General features: G+C 37.6%; 1 protein-coding gene across 1 annotated transcript in view; it reads right to left on the minus strand.

Annotated features, from left to right (window-relative positions):
* Window positions 1-5,049: 5,049 nt before the first annotated feature.
* The window catches only part of TMEM67 (transmembrane protein 67), a 32,336-nt gene continuing 19,333 nt past the window's right edge, over window positions 5,050-18,052 (minus strand). The window contains exons 15-28 of the mRNA XM_066178761.1: window positions 17,516-17,572; window positions 17,322-17,420; window positions 16,731-16,829; window positions 16,309-16,395; window positions 15,489-15,588; window positions 15,237-15,376; window positions 13,602-13,742; window positions 13,057-13,137; window positions 11,786-11,902; window positions 10,477-10,593; window positions 10,290-10,394; window positions 9,830-9,932; window positions 8,674-8,816; window positions 5,050-8,222 (exon numbers count right to left, since the gene is read on the minus strand). Of these exons, the coding sequence (XP_066034858.1) occupies window positions 8,142-8,222; window positions 8,674-8,816; window positions 9,830-9,932; window positions 10,290-10,394; window positions 10,477-10,593; window positions 11,786-11,902; window positions 13,057-13,137; window positions 13,602-13,742; window positions 15,237-15,376; window positions 15,489-15,588; window positions 16,309-16,395; window positions 16,731-16,829; window positions 17,322-17,420; window positions 17,516-17,572 (1,470 nt within the window). The 3' untranslated portion in view covers window positions 5,050-8,141. The remainder of the gene's footprint in view (window positions 8,223-8,673; window positions 8,817-9,829; window positions 9,933-10,289; window positions 10,395-10,476; window positions 10,594-11,785; window positions 11,903-13,056; window positions 13,138-13,601; window positions 13,743-15,236; window positions 15,377-15,488; window positions 15,589-16,308; window positions 16,396-16,730; window positions 16,830-17,321; window positions 17,421-17,515; window positions 17,573-18,052) is intronic.

The raw sequence follows: 18,052 nt of genomic DNA on the forward strand, positions 1-18,052 counted from the left end.
TTTGTTTGCAGAGGTGGTTTGCAGGAAGAAAGTGCACTCAAGGGTTATCCAGACTCACTGCTGGGAGCCCTACAAGACGTTGCTCTCTACTCCCCACCTTGCTGATGGCTTCAGTCCTCCCACAGAGTTTAATTTGGTGCATATAGCCTTCTGTACCATGGATGTCCTGCACCTTTGTCATACAGAAAAGCTGGAAGATGGCAACCTCCTGGACTGTAGGCACTTACCTCAAGAAATGCCTTTCTCATGTATTTGCTGGGACAAGGGAATCTGGTAATTCTTGGCTAAGGTCTGAATACAAAACTATGTGAGAAGGTGTCATCACTGGATGATTGGCTTGGGACCCTCAGTGTAGTCCCAGCTTGCCCCCATTGGATTGCTGGCAGCCAGGGATGGGGCAGTATCATGTGTTCAGCATTCACATTTACTGCACACTCTCCTTGTGGCAAAGGGGCTGCACAGAAGGAGCACACAAGAATGGGCTGCCTTATATTTCCTGTGCAATACCAAAACACAGCTGAAAGAACTTGTGATCCTGGGCTGGTGCTGCACTTTGCTCCAGTGTCTCTGAGCAAAACAGGCCTGCTGCCCCAGGCACCTCTTCCCAGGCTGGTTCCTCCACTTTTTCCTCCCCTTACTGGTGCCACCAGCATCATCATGGCCCTGCAGGACAGCAAACCCTGCCAGGGTTCCTTGCTCACCAACAACCCTCTGAGCCACTTGCCCAGCTACATCAATTTCAGTGCCACTGCACAGATAATATCAGGGGCTGAGGCTTGTCCCCAGCTGTGAGCTGGGTTAGAGGTGTTTATTTCCAGGCACAAGCATCCACTGAGCTGGTTCGTGATTTACAGATGTCTATTATGCTGTCCTTGAGCTGAGAGACTGACAAGGGGTGTGAAGAGCAGCCAGGATTTTACTCTCCTGCATACACACAGGCAGAGAATGTGAAAACATCCACCTCCTCTAATTATACACTGTGGTTTCCGGTACAGCTTCTATAACAATGGATGGCATGGCAATCACTAGTGCGAGGTGAAGCCTTCCAAATTCTCTAACTTTTGCCCTCACCTACTGCATCTGTTTCAAGCTCTCCCAGGTTAAGCCGGAGACAGAAGTCATTCCCCAGGGAAGATAAGCTCCTTTCTGTTCTCCCATCTAGATACATTTAAATGTCTGCTACTTAATTGCATGGTAAAGAATCCCAGCCCTTTCCTGGCAATGGTTGCTGAGAAGGCAGCGTTTCCTTTGATGACAAGGGATGGGGAATCAGTGTGACTGTGCCAGAGGAGACGAGAGCTCTGAGTGGCCACCAAGGGAGGTTCCATTACTTCATAGTCTCTTCTGGCTTCATGTCTGCTGAGCATGGGCAATGGATATTATTATTTCAAAGAAGTGTGTCATCAAAGCATTTCTCTGCATTTATGCAGACTGTCAAAAATAAACCACTGGAGAGCAATGCTAGCTCTAAACAGCTAAAGAGATTGAGGAAATTGTGGTTTGCTCACAGTATTTGGGGTGAGGAAGCAAAACTTCCTTACTGACAGCAGCCAACCTTTCCATACAACCTGTATAACAGGGGTGTCACAGCTGCACATCTGCAGCTGCAAACCAGACAGCATCACTGTAGGATCTGCTCTTCCTGTTGACAGACCAGATGGTCCTGATCCACAGGTCTCAGACCCAGCACTTTCCCATCACCATGCTCACAAATCCCTGAGACTCATCACAGCATCTGCAGCCCTCAAAGGAATTCAGTTGTGTTGCCTTCCAAACAGCATGGTGCTGGGCATTCTGCAAATGCAAGGACAGGGTACCACCTAAGAGAAATATTATGCAGTAACATCAGTGTTAGCCTCCAGTGAGCTGCAGCTGCCTGTGCAAGCCAGGCAGCCATATTCTCTCTTTTTTATTCTTTTTTAATTTTTTTTTTTTTTAGCTGTAACCATGTCTACACAGATGAATTTGTTAGGCTTTGCCTCCATCCTTATGAAAAGGTGTAATCTCCCTGTCCCTGTGGATTTAGGATGATGTGGGGAGAACCCAGAGTCTCATCAACTTCTGCACTGAGTTTTTGGGTGCCACGTGTCACAACACTCACTGCATTGTAACCTCCACAGAAAGCAATCTGCGTGTCCTGTCATGTGCCTGACCATGCGGTAATATTTTCCAGTGTTTGTAGAGAGAATAACTTGCACTACAAGGTACAAGTAATTTTGGTCTTTTCAACAGTGAAGCTCAGCTATTAATACCCACACACATGAAAAAAAAAAAAATGTTGCAAATGGGAAATGCAGCCTTTTCCTTCCCTGTCTCAAACTGTCAAAACCCCAGAAACTAGTTTCTGACTGTATGCTTTTAGGAGAAATGAACACCTGAGAGGGTCCCTCTCCCAGTGTCATTGCTGCCCTGACCTTCCAGGATAGTGCAATAAATACCGAGCTTTCAGCACAGCTGTTACTCATCATAAAGATTTCAGCTTAACTCTTGCAATTCCCTTGACAATGTTTCTGGGGCTTGGCTCTCTGCAGGCCCAGGTGAGCCTGAAAAGGAAGAGGTGAGGAGAAGGGCTGGTGCAGGTGGGGCAGCAGCCTGGGGATGTGTCCCAAAGCCAATGCCCAGATTCATCCTCCAAGAGGCTGCAGAGGGTGGATACTGCCCCAACAGCTCCATGGAGTGTGTAGAGGATTCAGGGGGAACTGGAGCACATGAAGGAGCCAAATTTATTAATCCCAGCTTGGCTGCCAGTGGCAGGGCAGAGATAGGAAGGGGAATCAGGCTCTGGGAGGTGCTTTGGGAGGTCACTTGGTGCAACTCTTCTTGTTCCAGAGATCAGGCAAAGCCAAAAGCAAATATCCATTCAGCATTTGCAGGAAAAAACTGAAGATTTATTTCTTTTATGATTTGAAGGGGATTATTTTCCTGCAGCTGTAAACCAGGGTGACAAAATTATGGTGACCATGGGGTTACAGGTAATTTTATCCATTCCCATTTCCTCCCTACTGCATGAGCCTTTCTGCTACCCTGACACAGAGCTGTAAAATGGAAATTTGATAATTCCTTAATAAAAGGCACTTATGTAGAAAGTCCCATAACTGAAATAAACCATCTAGATCTATCTCTTAATTGCTGCAGATTTTCTAGGAATAACTGCTTTAGTGCTATGGCAAGTACATTTCCTTCTCTCTGCTCAGATTCAGCCTCTAGTTTGATTCCATGAACACCACAGGTTGTGAGGAGATTGACAGGTGTGGGCTCAGCTTTCAGATTAACAAAAGAACAATTCTGAACATTCAAAGGGAAATTATCTGTGTCAGTGAATGCAGAGCTGCCTCCTGACCTCTGCAGAGCTATTCCATAGATGAGCTTTGAACATCAAATATTTCCTCATTAACCCCAAGGGCTGCCTCACCTCTCTCCAGCTCCCAGGCTTGGAGCTACTCCTGCTGTGACTGAAGTCACAGGGGAAAACTAAAGGGGTGAGAAGTCTTGAGTAGCATCAATAGGTTGGTAAAGCAGTCTGGAACAGAGGGATACAGCTGGTCAGGCCTCTGGACTATCACAGCTTACTGAAGCTCTTTACCAGGGTAAAATGTAACTAACTCAGCTTGCAGAGAGGCAAATGCATCTCCCATGGAGTTCCCTGGGGATTGTGCAACAGGCTCCAGGACCCCCAGCCCAACCTGTGGATCCAGCTCCTCCCCACGGGCACTGGAGTCCAGACCTGCCTGTACACTAGTGCCCATGGAGGCTGGCACAGCTCGGCCATCCTGTCTGCAGGACATCATCCACAGCCCTGTTCCCTTTGGCAGCAAGGATCATGACTTTTTCACAGGGGTCATCTGTATGCTGTGCCATGGTAAAAGACTGGGAAGGAAAATGGTATTATGGGATGGAGATGATATGCAGGTAACAGAAGAGGCAAAGCTGGAGGAAGCCAATGCTCAAAGAGCAGGGGTTTTTGAGGCACCTTGGTTTCATTCCTTCTTTTAGCCATACATGGAAGTTGAGACTTCACACTTTTAAACTGACTTTTAAGGCTATGTTTGGATTTTCATTTTTCTCACCAAAGAACATGTGCTGCAACCCTGAGGCCACACCTTGGCAAACAGTGCTGCTCAGCTTGGCAGCATTCTCCTGCTGAGGTCACAGCTCTCCTCATTTGCCCAGGGAAGTGGAGAGAGGCAGCAGCTGCCCCGGCGGAACCTGGGTGCCAGACCTGCAGTAAGGAAGGGGCAGGATCTGCATCTCAGCTGACAGTGATGGGGTGATGGAAGAGCTTGTGTCAGGCACTGCCTGAAGGCAGTGCCTTGGGGCACAGGAGAGTTGAACAGTGCTTTTAATTAGTGAAAAGGTACAGGAGAAATGGGTGTGATACTGGGTAGAGAAAAAAAGTCAGGGGAAAATAGGTAGTGTTGAGGGAGATCGGTTTTGAGAGGTTTGGTAGTTACCTTCTTCCACCATCCACTTGTGATTTCCTTAGGAGTGTGTCACCATGTCACTGTCCCCTTCATCCACTGCTCAAACACTCCTGCTGAGCCTGACAACAAACCAAAACCCCTCGAGCTGGGCTTGGCTGGCATCACTGTGCTGCAGCAGCTGATGGGAGAGTGGAAGCTGAGCACTCTGCCAGCTCCACTTCTCACCTGTGGTAGGGTTTACCTCAGTCACACACCTGCCCCTACCACTCAAATGAATGCTGTAGTAAAATGGCAAGTCCTCACCAGTACATGAAACCTGTAAATTTTAACATATTTTTGAAGTTACTGTACTTTGTCTGTACATACAACTTCTGATTATATGTAGAAATAATTTGTTTGGTGTCTTAACTTGGTAAAAAAAATCATCTCATTCCATTAATTTTGGTTCTCCAAAACCATACCCTCCATCGTTGCACGGACTGCAAAACCCCTTTCTCACACCTGTTCTGACAGAGCTTCTCTGGACTATAGTGCCAGCAGCAGCCTCTGGCCCTACTCTCATGTGCATGGGAGAAGAAACGTATGTTTGGGTCAACTCAATTAACAAGTGAAAAAAAAAACCCCAGTCTCAAATCTTTGATTTTTTTTTATTGCTCAGAGAAACAGACAGGAGAGACTGAAATGCCATGTGGGCAAACAGAACATTTAGAAACCTGAAAGCCACTCATCCCATGAACAACACACTGTAGATGAATATTAATTAAAAAAAATAAAGAAATTAAGCTGGAAATACAATCACAAGGGATATTTCTTGAACAAATATCAAGCTTGGTATTTCCTGAACAAATATCAAGGAACAGAGGAACAAAGCTCAGTCAACCCATTCCAAGTGTTCACTGGACAGTAAGAGTGAAGAAAAGCTTCTATGAATTCCTGCAGCTTTTGACTCATGTAATTATTTCCTAAATCATGTAGAGTGCCTATATTAGATATACTAACATTTTAGACAAATGATCTGGAAAAATAAAACGAAACAGAGTAGTGTGTACACTGAGGAGGAGAGAAGCCAAGTGACTTAACTGTTTTGACAGGATGTTTTTAGATTAATTTATCATTTATCTGTTAAGAAGAGTTGCTTTTAACACTAGTTCTTGCAAAATGCAAAGTGATGAAAGCTTTCATGTGCCCTACTGTGCAGCAGATAATTAAAGGCATATCTAAGCAAACTCAACACAGGAGTTTTGTATGGAGAGGTGTACCTGGTTAGCATAAGCATTGAGAATGAGGTACAGAGAGAGAGCCCACATGCTAAAATGTCTCCATTTCTGCTGGTACTGAACTGATAAAAACAGAACTAATTAAAACCACACATCTACAGATTGCATAGCCACATCTTCATTCTGCTTTCAAACATTCTCTGACTCACCCAAGTCTAGTTAGTTTAGTTATTCTGACTGTAGTTGGTCATAAATCTGACCACTCTGGAGGAGGCACGGTTGAGATGTGGTTCTGTTCCTTGGAAAAACTTCATGATCATGAACACATCACCAGAATCCAGAGAGAACAAGCCTGTGCCTGTGACCACTGATAGTGATGCACAGTTCTATTCACAGTTGTACTGCTCTAAAGACCACTATTAGGGCACTTGACCAGGGTCACCCTCATTCATTAATGGACCACAGCAATTCCCTACACCCCTTTAGTCACATCTGTTAGCATGAGTAAATACAGTCATATGACAAAGATTTTATTTCCTCTCATACACGGACTTTGCAGTAGAACTTGTAAGAACTTTAGTTAAGCTATGCAAAGATATCCAAAGTGAACCAGGGACACCAGGTGAGGCTCTTTGCCTTGTGAATGTCCTACTACAGACTCTTCTTCAGATGGCTTCTTAGCTTAATTTACAGTTTTGGCTGTCAGTAGATCACTGACAAGAAACCTCACAATTAATGAGGTCATACGGTCATGGTTCCCAGTGGAAATACAATTTTTGGCTGTTTAAACAGATCCAGAACCTAATGGACACTTTAATTACTACATTCACCATAAATGCAACAATTTAATTTTGTTTATCCTGAACACTTCACTCCATTAGAAATTTTGTATGCACACCTTTTCTGAGGCACCAACAAACTGAATTGTGTCCATAAGAATGGAAATTCCCATGCTAAACTGCACATTAATAAATGAATATCCCACTGTAGATCAACTTTTCAGTTACCTCTCTGCTCACCACCTTACTGGCAGGCACATTCTATCACTCAATACAACTGTATTGGACTAGCAAGTGACACAGGCTTTGCAACACCAAAAGCAAATGCAATGGAGCAATAGTGAGATTCATGTCCATGTTACTCTCAATTTAGAATGATAAGACATAGTACCAACATGAGAACATGTTCCTCTTTATGAAGCCAAAAACCATCTGAAATGCAATGCTGCTTCAACTCAGATAAGCATGTCTGCACTGGAAATCTGCTAAACTCAACTAATCATGTTCTCAATCTCTGTTTCAGAATAAACATGAGATGATGCTGACTGATATTTTTCTGTTATTTTTGCTTGTGTAAGTCCCTTGTTGAATCATCTAAAGACAAGTAACAGCTATGAACTCATCCAACACTACTCATGTGTAACCATTTACTGAAAAAAACATTAAGTATAAAAAGGTAGGGAGACTTTTCAGTGATAAAAATGGGAGGTAGACACCTCAGGTTAAGGTGATTTGAAGGCCATTCACAATGTCCCTTGGCACTTGAGTAATTATTAACTTGTCTAAATTCAAAAAATATGGTGATGGTAAAATGATTATGGTCTCTGTTATATCTAAAGATAATGAAATCAGAAAATTAAAAAGACCATGAGTACCTGTGAAAACAATTCTAAAAAGATTTTTAAAAATTGCTTCCATTTCAGTTGTGTAGAAAAAGTGAACAGAATAATTACTCGTATCCTTGAACATCTTACATCACAAGACATAAGATCAAGAACAAACACCAAATGCTGATGACCATCTCCTCTGCTCTATCATAGTCTCTTCTCTACATCACTGTAACACCACTGTACCTCAAATACATCTTTGGGATGTGATGTGTAGGCCACACCCAAGAAAAACAATGATAAACTCCAAGAGATGAGACAGAATGATACAATATTGTATAACGTAAGACAGAAACATTAAAATTTCAAGTGGAAGTCACTGCAAATAAGTGATCTTTAAAAATTCCTCCTGAAATACTAACTTAATTCAGAACAAATCCTGTGCTATGTAAAATTCAACATATGTTTGCTAAACATTACACCTCAAAATAACTTAAAAAAGAAAGAAAAAAAGATTTAAGGTATTTTCAGAGAATTTTAGAGTTGGCAACCTCTCCTATCAATCAGATGCCCAAATTGTGGTCCATATCTTATCAAAAGCCATAAAATAATTTTTATCTTATTCTAATAATAACAACAGTAAGTTTACTTCTGTAATATTTGCATGTACATTTCTTTTTAAAGGCCTATAGCTTAGTGTTTACAATTTTAAAAAAAAACCCCTATAAATACAGAAAAATAAAGCTTAATAGCACAATATATAAAAAATTACAGGTTTCAAACCCATTACATTGTTCTTGTTGAAAAGTGCACTACAATTAACCTGCAGGTCAGAGACGCTTCTATCATGTTGATACTTTCCATGATTAAATCCTTAACAGTTTTTTATCTTCTCAGTTAAATGAGAAATCTTTGATCCACCAAGGTTTTGGATGCCAAATTCTTCTGCCCAAGTGTATTACGAATAAACCTAAATAACTAAGAATATTTTGGAAAACATGTATTAATGAAGAAATACTTACACTAGTATGTTTCAGTATCTAATGTAAAATAGTAACTTCAGATTATCTTTAAATAATATGTAATATGAATTAGGTGCTTAATTTCCTTTAGCATTTTTAAAACATTTTCTACTACCTTTCCACTCTAAATTATGATAGAAGTATGTGAGATTAATTTTAACAGATATTGGTGTTTTCTATTCCAAATTATTTGTAACCTCTTCATTCAGGATCACCATGTGAACAAAATGAATTTCTCACAAGTCTATTTGACAAAATTAATAAAAAACTACTTTATAAGGTCTTAGTATAATCTTCTCTCACTGCACACTGCTAACTCACTGCATTTATTATCTAGTTAACTATTTAAACTGCCATACTGATTCCAATTTTAAAAAATATTACTTTGTTTTTAAATTAAAATTTACCTCTTGTTGCAAATATGTTAGAATAGCTGCTAAAACAAAACTTTGGGAAGCTAAATCCACAACTGAGAAAAACAGGATATCAAAGATGAGCAGTGTTGTTTCATTGCCATAATAGAGAACATCACTGAAAGAGTGTCCTTCATCTATGGAAAGAGAACATTTTAAAAAAAATTAGTATTTCTGTGAGTTGCAAGCTTGTGGAGTTCATCAGTCCGTGCTGTGGAAGCTGATAGGAAAAAGGAAAATCAGAGCTAGAGCAATTTATGACATTCTATGGCAACACAGAGATTGTCCTGTCATTCTGTTGAAAAACAATACAAACTTTTTGCTTATAAAATGGCATCATACTGATGAACACAATAGGTAAAACCCGTGTATCACACACAACTCTATTTAGTCCTGAATTCTAAATCAGATTATTTTAAAAAGTTGTTTTAAACCAAGAGGCAGATGTAACTTCCTTGTCACTAAAAGTTTAAGTAACTACTAGCTCTGGCCCCAACTCAACAAAATCTAAAAACACATGCTTAATGCCTTATTTAGGAGGAGGTTCAGAGCTAAGCATTATTTTTATTTAATCGTTCCCCACAACATGGGTCCTTTAAGGTGAAAGTACATTTTTCACAGCCAAAGTACTCTAGACCAGTCTGTACCTCTTTATTTTATCAAAAAGCACCACTTCTATAAGAGAAAAGAATATGTAAACAGTTACAGGAAACATTTTTTTCCCCTCTTGCTATGTTTTTGAAAAATGTCCGATATAAGTTTGATTGGAAACCGTGTATGTTATTAATTGTGTATTTCAGTGCCATGACATCCTGACTTATATCTAAACTTCTGGAACCATAGCAGTCCAAACTGTGAAAGAATGTATTTCTATCAATGCTTATGAATATGAATTTCATAAACATGCACATCTGTACACATGCACATCTGTCACCTTCAGCTGCCCTAAATCAAAAACATCACAGTCAAATAACGAATTTTAAACAGGATTTGTGTAACCTAAAGAACTTCTCTTAAATATCTCCCTCACAAGCAGTCATTCAATAATCCCTCCTGCTGTAAAGTCCACTTTAGATTGTAAATCCTGGGAAAGAAATCTACACAGAAACTAGGATTCGTAAAATAGTACAAATACCACACATCTTTTTACCATTATAAAAAATACTTTTCTCTATTGGTTCCATGAACTCCATGCCAAGAATTCGTTCAAGCAGCAACTTATCTTTAACAATATAATCCATTTCTTTATGAACCTGTAAGAAAAAGAAAAACAACACTCCTTGTTTTATGATTTCAAATCTGCTACAAAGTGAAGTACAGCTACTTAGAACTTTATGAATGAAACAAAACCCACTGGTCTATTCCAAGACAAAAATAAGTACATAACAAAAAAGGATTTGTCATCTTTAAGTGCAGTCTGCACTGCTGGACAGCACTCCAACTGTTTCTTTTGGTGAATGAAGCATTGTTCTGGATGCCATAAAATCTTTAACAACAAATCTTAAAGCACATATGGTTAAGGAGGAATTACAGTGCTCTAGATTTACAATTTCTAGTCTGTACTTAGAATAAGTATGTTTTCCTTAATACAGTAATGTCAATATACATACATGATCAATAAAAGAACTGAGAAATTTGTTCATGGCGTTGTAGGCCCTTGTGCTTTGTTCGAAAGTGTTTGCCGATGAGTCTAAAAGCCTGGCAGGACCACGTTTCTGAAATACAACAAGACCAAGACTTTAGCAGAAGAAATTCATATTTTAAATAACATTTAAAGAATACCAATATCTCACTTACTTTTGTTAAGGTTTCGTGAATCCAGTCATAGTGCAGTCGCATTTTTCTTGAAATGGAAATCTGAAATGTCTGGCCATCTGTGTTTGGTAACAAACCTCTCTGACTACACAGATTTTCCTATACAATCAAAGCAATTGTAAATTAACGTTATTAATGTCATTCATAGACCCAAAAATAGTCAAAAGGTTTTCATTTCCTCTCTTTCATGTATAGATAATACTTAATATCTCTAAATATTTGAATCCACTGCACTCTTGTTCTACTGCAGCAAGATTTCCTTAGGACATGAAATCCTGACCCCTGCTGTCACAAAGTCATATTTCTCCTTTCACCTGTGTTTGGTTCATTCCTTCTAATAATGCATTTACATTCTGATATTTATTCTGAAGATCTTTCTTTTAGGTCTATAATCTCTTCTATACTTGTCTCACTCTTTTTTGTTTCTTTGTTTTGGATTCCTGACTTTTTCCTTATGTTTTTCTGGTCACATTTAATAAATCTCAAAAACCCCAAGAAAATAAAAAAATGACATCTTCATGGGCAAAACCCTCTGTTTTTCCCAGAATTATATTAAAATAAGCAATTAGGAAAAAAATTGTAGGAACACATAAGTCAAAAACATTATTAATAAGATTCCTTTGTATTTCAGTGTTTGAAATTTAATTTTCACATGGTTATCTTTTTTTCTGTCCACTTGAGATAGCAATATCCTTATTTAAGGTACTTTCTTAGTTGTCCCTAAAAAGATACAAGATTTCATGAAATTTAATGCAGTCTCTGATCTTGTATTAGACATTTTATATTTGCCCCATCTTGCAGCAAAGATACAACATATGACAAACTAGAAAAAATACTTATGCAAATTCATTTCTATAAAGAATGGGTTGTATCACCATAGTAGAAGAGATGGAATAAAAGAATTGATTGGCAGATAACAAGTTTCTGTATTAGCGTTTCAGATGTCTCTTTACAAAAACCCTTTGGTATGCACCTTTTTGAATGTGGCTGTGACCTCATGAAAAGCTTAAATATTGAAAAGAAGGTTCTTAAATACATGAAAAAAACTTTTTAGAGAAACAGGTATATCCTGTTTATATCCTTGAAATGTGAAGAACTAACAAGACAAAATAGTGAAGAAAAACAAAGATGAAGAGCTAGTTAAAAGAACTGCTGAGTCATATATTTACATACCAACAGCTTTAAGTTACATGGTTCAATGTTACAGTGCACAGCTGCAAGGTGCAATGGTGTGTGATCTTTATATAAAATAAATAATTGAGAAGGTATAAACTTGAATACTTTTACTTACTGCTTCTCTCTTCAGGTTCATATTCATTTCTTCCATATTGGTATCTGCATGTCCATGCACTGAGCGACCATGGATATAATGACCAAAGCAGTTGTGTGACAAGAGAAACACTGAAATCTAAGAGATGGGGGAAGAGAGAACACTAATCAACAATTATAATTTTATTTTTGATCTTCTGAATTCATGGTGAAGATCAGTCAAACCAGCCAGCCATGCAACAAATACAAAGTAGGCAGGTACTGAAAAAAATGGGAGGAAAATATTCAGCAACTCTTTTACTAATTAGGTTTATCCATATGTAACAAGAAACACATACCAGCTTCAAGTTTAGTTTATCAACAGCAAGGATTTGCTGCTGCTTAATTCCATTGAGCCAAGAAGTTAAAGCTACTGGATTTTATTTTGATTCAAGGGTTATTTCTGTGCTACATAATACATATGCATGATTCCAGCTGATCCCCTAAAAGACTGTAATTAACAGAATTTCATTCAATATGATACAATACTTATATATCACATAAACTTCAAAACTAATTCTTTTCTACAACCCAGGTACTACATGGGTGTTTCACAGAGGAGTAATAACCATGGCTGGAAAGACTGACAAAAGAGATAAATTAGTATTTTTAAGAAGTTCTGGACAAATGAGGTCATCCAATCTGTTCTGACTGAACTCCTCTTTGGTTAAAAGGCAATTCCTGCAGTACAAAGCTTCAAAAACCCTATGTAAAGAAGAGAAAGTTCAAAGTGAGTAAGAGAAAATGCATGGAAAATGTGATAACTGTTAAGAGGGACAAAATGAAGTTCAGCAGTTGACGGACAAGCACAAGAATGGAGCAGAAACTGGACATATATGTATAAAATAAAACCCAGACAACTTGCAAGTCAGAAGGACGAAAACACAAACCAGTAAACAGAATGGCAGTAAGTGGTTCCAATAATTTCTGTTATACCTTGTTATTTTTGAATTCTGTATCAGCACATGTAACCAATTTAAAATTAAGAAAAAAAAAGAAAAACAACAAAAAACCTAAAAATCAGATGTCTAAAAGAACATATTGATACTTATGCTTCTGAAATAATTTTCCAATTAAAGTTTAACTGAAATCTTGCAGAGTTCACCAATAAAATGAACTGAAGGAAACATCAGCTTTGGTTGTTAGCTAGTAATCTAAATTAAATGAATAAATATTATTTAATATTTTTAAAACTATCTTATGTAGTATTCTATTTAAAATGCCACACTACAAATGAGACAAAGAAATACTTACATTGCTCACGCAACACAAATCAACAAATTGGCTTATCTTATCTTCAACAAATCTTTCATAAATCACAGCAAAAAATATAACCTGAAATAAATCAACCAAATTTTCTTTTATTAGTGCATCAGATTTGACATTATTAAGCAATTAATTTCACCACTTAACACCCACAAATAACAGACTTCTGTAGTGGCCACCATTGTATTGGACTTAATGAAACAGGATTGATATACTACTTCCTTTAAGAAGTAAAGCTGTAATAAGAACATGCTTTTTATTTTGAACTTGTCAGATGCTTCAAAGTTGTTTAAAATAAAACAAAGTATTTGCATAAATTCACATCTTTGAGAGGATTAAAATTCTGATTCCAAAGTCAGATATCTCATATCTCAGAAGATTCATTTTGAGTCCCAAAGGTGTACTAGGCTAAAACAACCAAACATAACAGTTAAGAACCTACCCCATGCTAGGATAAGTGGTTTGGACAGTCTAGTGATTTATTCTAGCTTCCAAGAACCAGCCTGAAAATGATAATTCAGGATATCACATACTTGTAGGATGGCAATGGCTATCCAGAGGGCAGCAGACACACCAAATCTTAAAATGCGGCTCCAAGGAGCTATGTAGCTCTCACTGCTTCTTGTAAGACTGGAAGAAGCATCCATTAAAGCCAGGTTTGAAAATCCCACCACCTGAAGAGATAAGAAGGTCAATATAACAACAGGTGAGAATGAATAGTATTAATTAGGATCCTGTTGTTTCCATCATAACAGGAAGTAACAAAAAAATAATGAAAAATGGACCTGGGAATAGTCACCTGCTCACTATGACAGAGCTCAATTGTGTGATCCAGTGTGGTTACTAAGAAACATAATCTGCACATGTATGGGTTGATAGGTAAATTAAATCTCACAAGAATTCAATATTGGCTTTTACTGAAAAACTTCAAAAAGATTCTACTGCTGTACTGCATAGGGATATAAACTCTGGCAAATTTCAGCTCTTTGGTCCTATTTATTCCGCTATTAAAACAAATTTTAATGTGTTTTGCAACTCTTAAAAGACTGATTTTTTTTTTTTACTGAATAGAAATATATTTTCCTCCACTCTCTGTATGGCTGAATCTATTTTAAACAAAAAAATCTAAAAAAAGTTCCAAAATAAAAAAGATGAGAGGTACACTATGTGGTGAAACATTTAAGAGGTGAAAAATTAGTGAAAATCTTTCAGAACAGAAATTGCACCAAAATACACTTGTGGTGGGTTGACCATTTCCTCATGTCCTAGTGCTTGTTACCTGGGAGAAGAGACACCCACCTCACTACACCCTCCTTTCAGGTTGCTGCAGTGTGCAGTAAGAATAGGTGCTCTCTTCTCTCTCTCTCTTGTAACATTGCACCTAAGTTGGTCCTGGCCTGCATTTAGTAACAGCAAAAATGCTCACATAGTGAATGAAGAAAGTTTCAGGACTCTCATTCTTTAATTTAAAGGAAAAATTTAAAAATAACTATAAAATTGAATAAAAGTGTTAAAATATGTCTAAGAACCTCACAAAAACAACTATATGCAACACATTTTAAGAATACTTCACAAGATAGAAAAAATTACTAAACTGCAAAAGAAACAAGCCCAAACATTTTTTAAAAGCTAGAGCACAGTTTCTCACACATCCTGAGGCTGTAACTGAAGGCATACTGCCATTGGAAACAGAACTGGCACATTTTATTTCCTGCATTATGAAAGGGCACTGCAGCAAATTAGCAGGAAGGAAGCTCAGTTCAGACAAATATGAAATCAGAAATAAAGCTGTAGACTGTGGCAGGAGGGTGCTAGTAGGCAAATAAAGAATCAAGTGTGTACACGGATTTATCGGTCTCTTAAACCCTTTAAAAAATCCTAAACAAAACTAACAAAGATCTCTAAGGTAACTAAAGGTTCTATTCTTTTTTTAGGTCTTCCTTAATGAAATATTGCTATGACCTATACATACACATAAATTTAAAAATGCATTAAAATAATTATTTTACTAAGTTACATGATTTCAAGTGAATTCACTATTACCACACAGAACGCACGAATTAAACATCAGACCTTTAAGTTACACTCTGGGTGTGAATTATAAATGATAATACTAATAGTGACAATAATAATAATTATAGTTGTAGTAGTAATAATAGTAATATTACCTCCAGAAAAAAAAGAACTGCAAGCACTTGAAAGAGCGGATTTATTTTCCTCATTGTCTGAATTTCATTCCATTCATTTGCTATGAAGTATGTCCTCCATATGCTCACAGGTGCAGCAGCACTTTTAGTAACACCTTCACCTAAAAAGAGTACACACAGTAAAGCTCTAAAATTTAATATCTAAACATCATCAGATATCAGTAGTATCTGAATTTCACCAAAGCTTATACAAAAAAGCACAGTTTGAATTACCTTCGACTGCTTTAAGAACTTTGCCCTTAGGTCTTTCCCAGTCAATAAAAAAAATATCAATAGCAAGTTGTGAAACCAGCAAGTGTAAAAACTGCAGAGCCTAAGAGAGAAAAGTAAGGACAGAAACAGCATATACACAAAGATGGAGGAATAGTCATTGCATGGATTATTCATAAAACATAACAAGCAACAGCTTAATTATACACGAGACTGCAACTTTATTACCAGCTTTTGATAATTTCTTGTTTAAAAGCTTGGAATAATGGTAAGTCATGTGACAATGTCCAAAATTATGCAGAAAATACAGGAAAGTAACAAATTAAAAAAAAAAATTCCCCATAACATAATAACCTGCACTACAAGTTCCAATTCAATATAATACCCACAATTTATGTAATATTTTTATGTGCCATGAAGACAGAACAGTGATCTCAGAATTCTACATACTTGAATGTAGAATGTAGACAGATTTGGATCTGTCTTCTTTCCAATCACAGCACTTACATTCTGCTTTAAATTGAAGTACTTGCTTTCTTGATAGGATGCTATTTTATTTGGGTTTCTTTATACCTGTATCCTTGAAAGAATGATTTTTCAGTCTTTTTTTTGTGACTTTCTTGAGACATTTATTTTCCTATAAAGACTCCACAAAATAAATTTCTGTGGAATAATGACTTAATTCTTAGAAGAACATAACCATTAGGACATAACATCTACACACTAACAACTAATAACTGCACAAGGTATTTAAAAACAAGCCTGCTGAAAATATACAGAAGCACACTGACATGTATTCTATGGTGAGGAAAAAATTGTTTACCTTTAAACTAAATGCGCATGCTATGTATGTAACAAAATCTTCTTCTTGAGATGGAAGAGGTAAAAGGACAGATACAAACTGCTGAGCCTATAATTGAGAAGTTACATTGAAACAGTACACCTGGCATACGTGACAACATAATAAATGCTTAAATGTGAAAAAGCTTTTCCAGAAAAAGATCAATGGATGTTTAAAATATTTTAAGTGACTATTAAGCAGATTGCAAGTAAAACAAATCCTAAGGAAAAGAAACAGGTGAACACAAAATTTAAGCACACAAACCAGAATATTATATTAAACTTGCCTCAACAGTCTGACAAGAAAGGAAAAAAAAAAAGAAGAAAAAAGAAGATTAATGTCCATGCAAAAATATATTTAATATTACTAGGTTTTCATACAACCAAATCTGGAAAAACACTTACTTTGAAGAATACAAGCCAATAAATCCCTGTGCCCATTGTGATGATAAAGAAAACGTTGGCAAGATCTCCAGCATAGAACAGTAAGAACTTGAAAACTGTCTGCAATTATAAAAACATTCTGTAGACATCTGTATAGCTAATTAAGTAATGCATATGTTCATAATGCATTCCTATAAAATGTTATGTAGCTCACACAGGAAACTCTAGTAGTAGAAAGTAGCCCTGAACAAAAGCTTTCCACTGTGGTTATATATTTATGTTACATTCACTAGCTGAAACTCCTGCATGCTGGTCTTTGTTCAAGGAAACATTAATCTGAAAACCAAGTCCATTCAACTGATCAGAATAGCCCTGTAATTACCTTTATTTTTAGAGCAGCATTTTCTGAATGACAATATCAGAATCAAAAAGAATGCCAAAAACCTACCTCCCCAAGTGAGTCTAACTCTGGGGCACAGTTCCATGCAGCTAGGCTAGAAATTATTTCAGTAACCTTAAGAAAACGAATCGTTACGATCACAGGGAACGACAGCAAAGGTGACCTTAAAGAGAGGCAGACATGCCCCATTTCAGTTTGCCAGCTGTTCATACCTGCAAGTCAATTATAGAGCTTCCTGTCCGCCTCTTCCAGCCTGCAGTCTTGAGAAGGGACCATAACACTGCCAGTCCACCCAACACACCCAGCGCGATCTGAAAAGAACAAAAAATTATTTGCAGATATTTTTAAAACACAAAAAATAGAAGTAAATCATTCTACCAAGAAAGTAAAGGTAATTACAACTTACATCAGTCTGAATCTGAGCCTCTGACTGATTCATCTCATAGCTGACTGCGAAAGAAACCTGAATATTATAAGACAAAAAGTGAATATGTACAGAAATTCTGAAGTGCTACCTCCATTACAGACAGTGGTAGTTTTCAGTTTTAGTTGGTGGGAAGGCCCATCTACTGCTACTATACAAGTACCACATACATCTTTTTTTACTGCATATGACCTGATGTGCTCTGGTGCCAGCCTCAGTACCAGCATGTACTGTGCTACTCTTCCTGCAGATTTTACCAGCAGTAATGCTGGGATGGGTGCCTGCCATCTGCAAGTTACCAGCTATACCTATCTGTAATTCTTTCAAATGTGCACCATTTTGTTCCTACTGAAAGGAGACACTGAATGTTTGATACCCTCCCTTTTACCTTTAGTGATTAAAGGTAACCTTGATGTAATTACACCAACATGCAAAATCATATGGTAAGCTTGCACAGCTCAGATACTAGGTTTTTTTTCAGCGTGAATGAAATAAAAATTGTCATGCAGCATCAAAACT

The sequence above is a fragment of the Chamaea fasciata genome, unplaced genomic scaffold (assembly GCF_029207755.1).
Source record: "Chamaea fasciata isolate MVZ Bird 193981 ecotype frontalis unplaced genomic scaffold, bChaFas1.0.hap1 SCAF_1, whole genome shotgun sequence".
NCBI classification, from domain to species: Eukaryota; Metazoa; Chordata; class Aves; order Passeriformes; family Sylviidae; genus Chamaea; species Chamaea fasciata.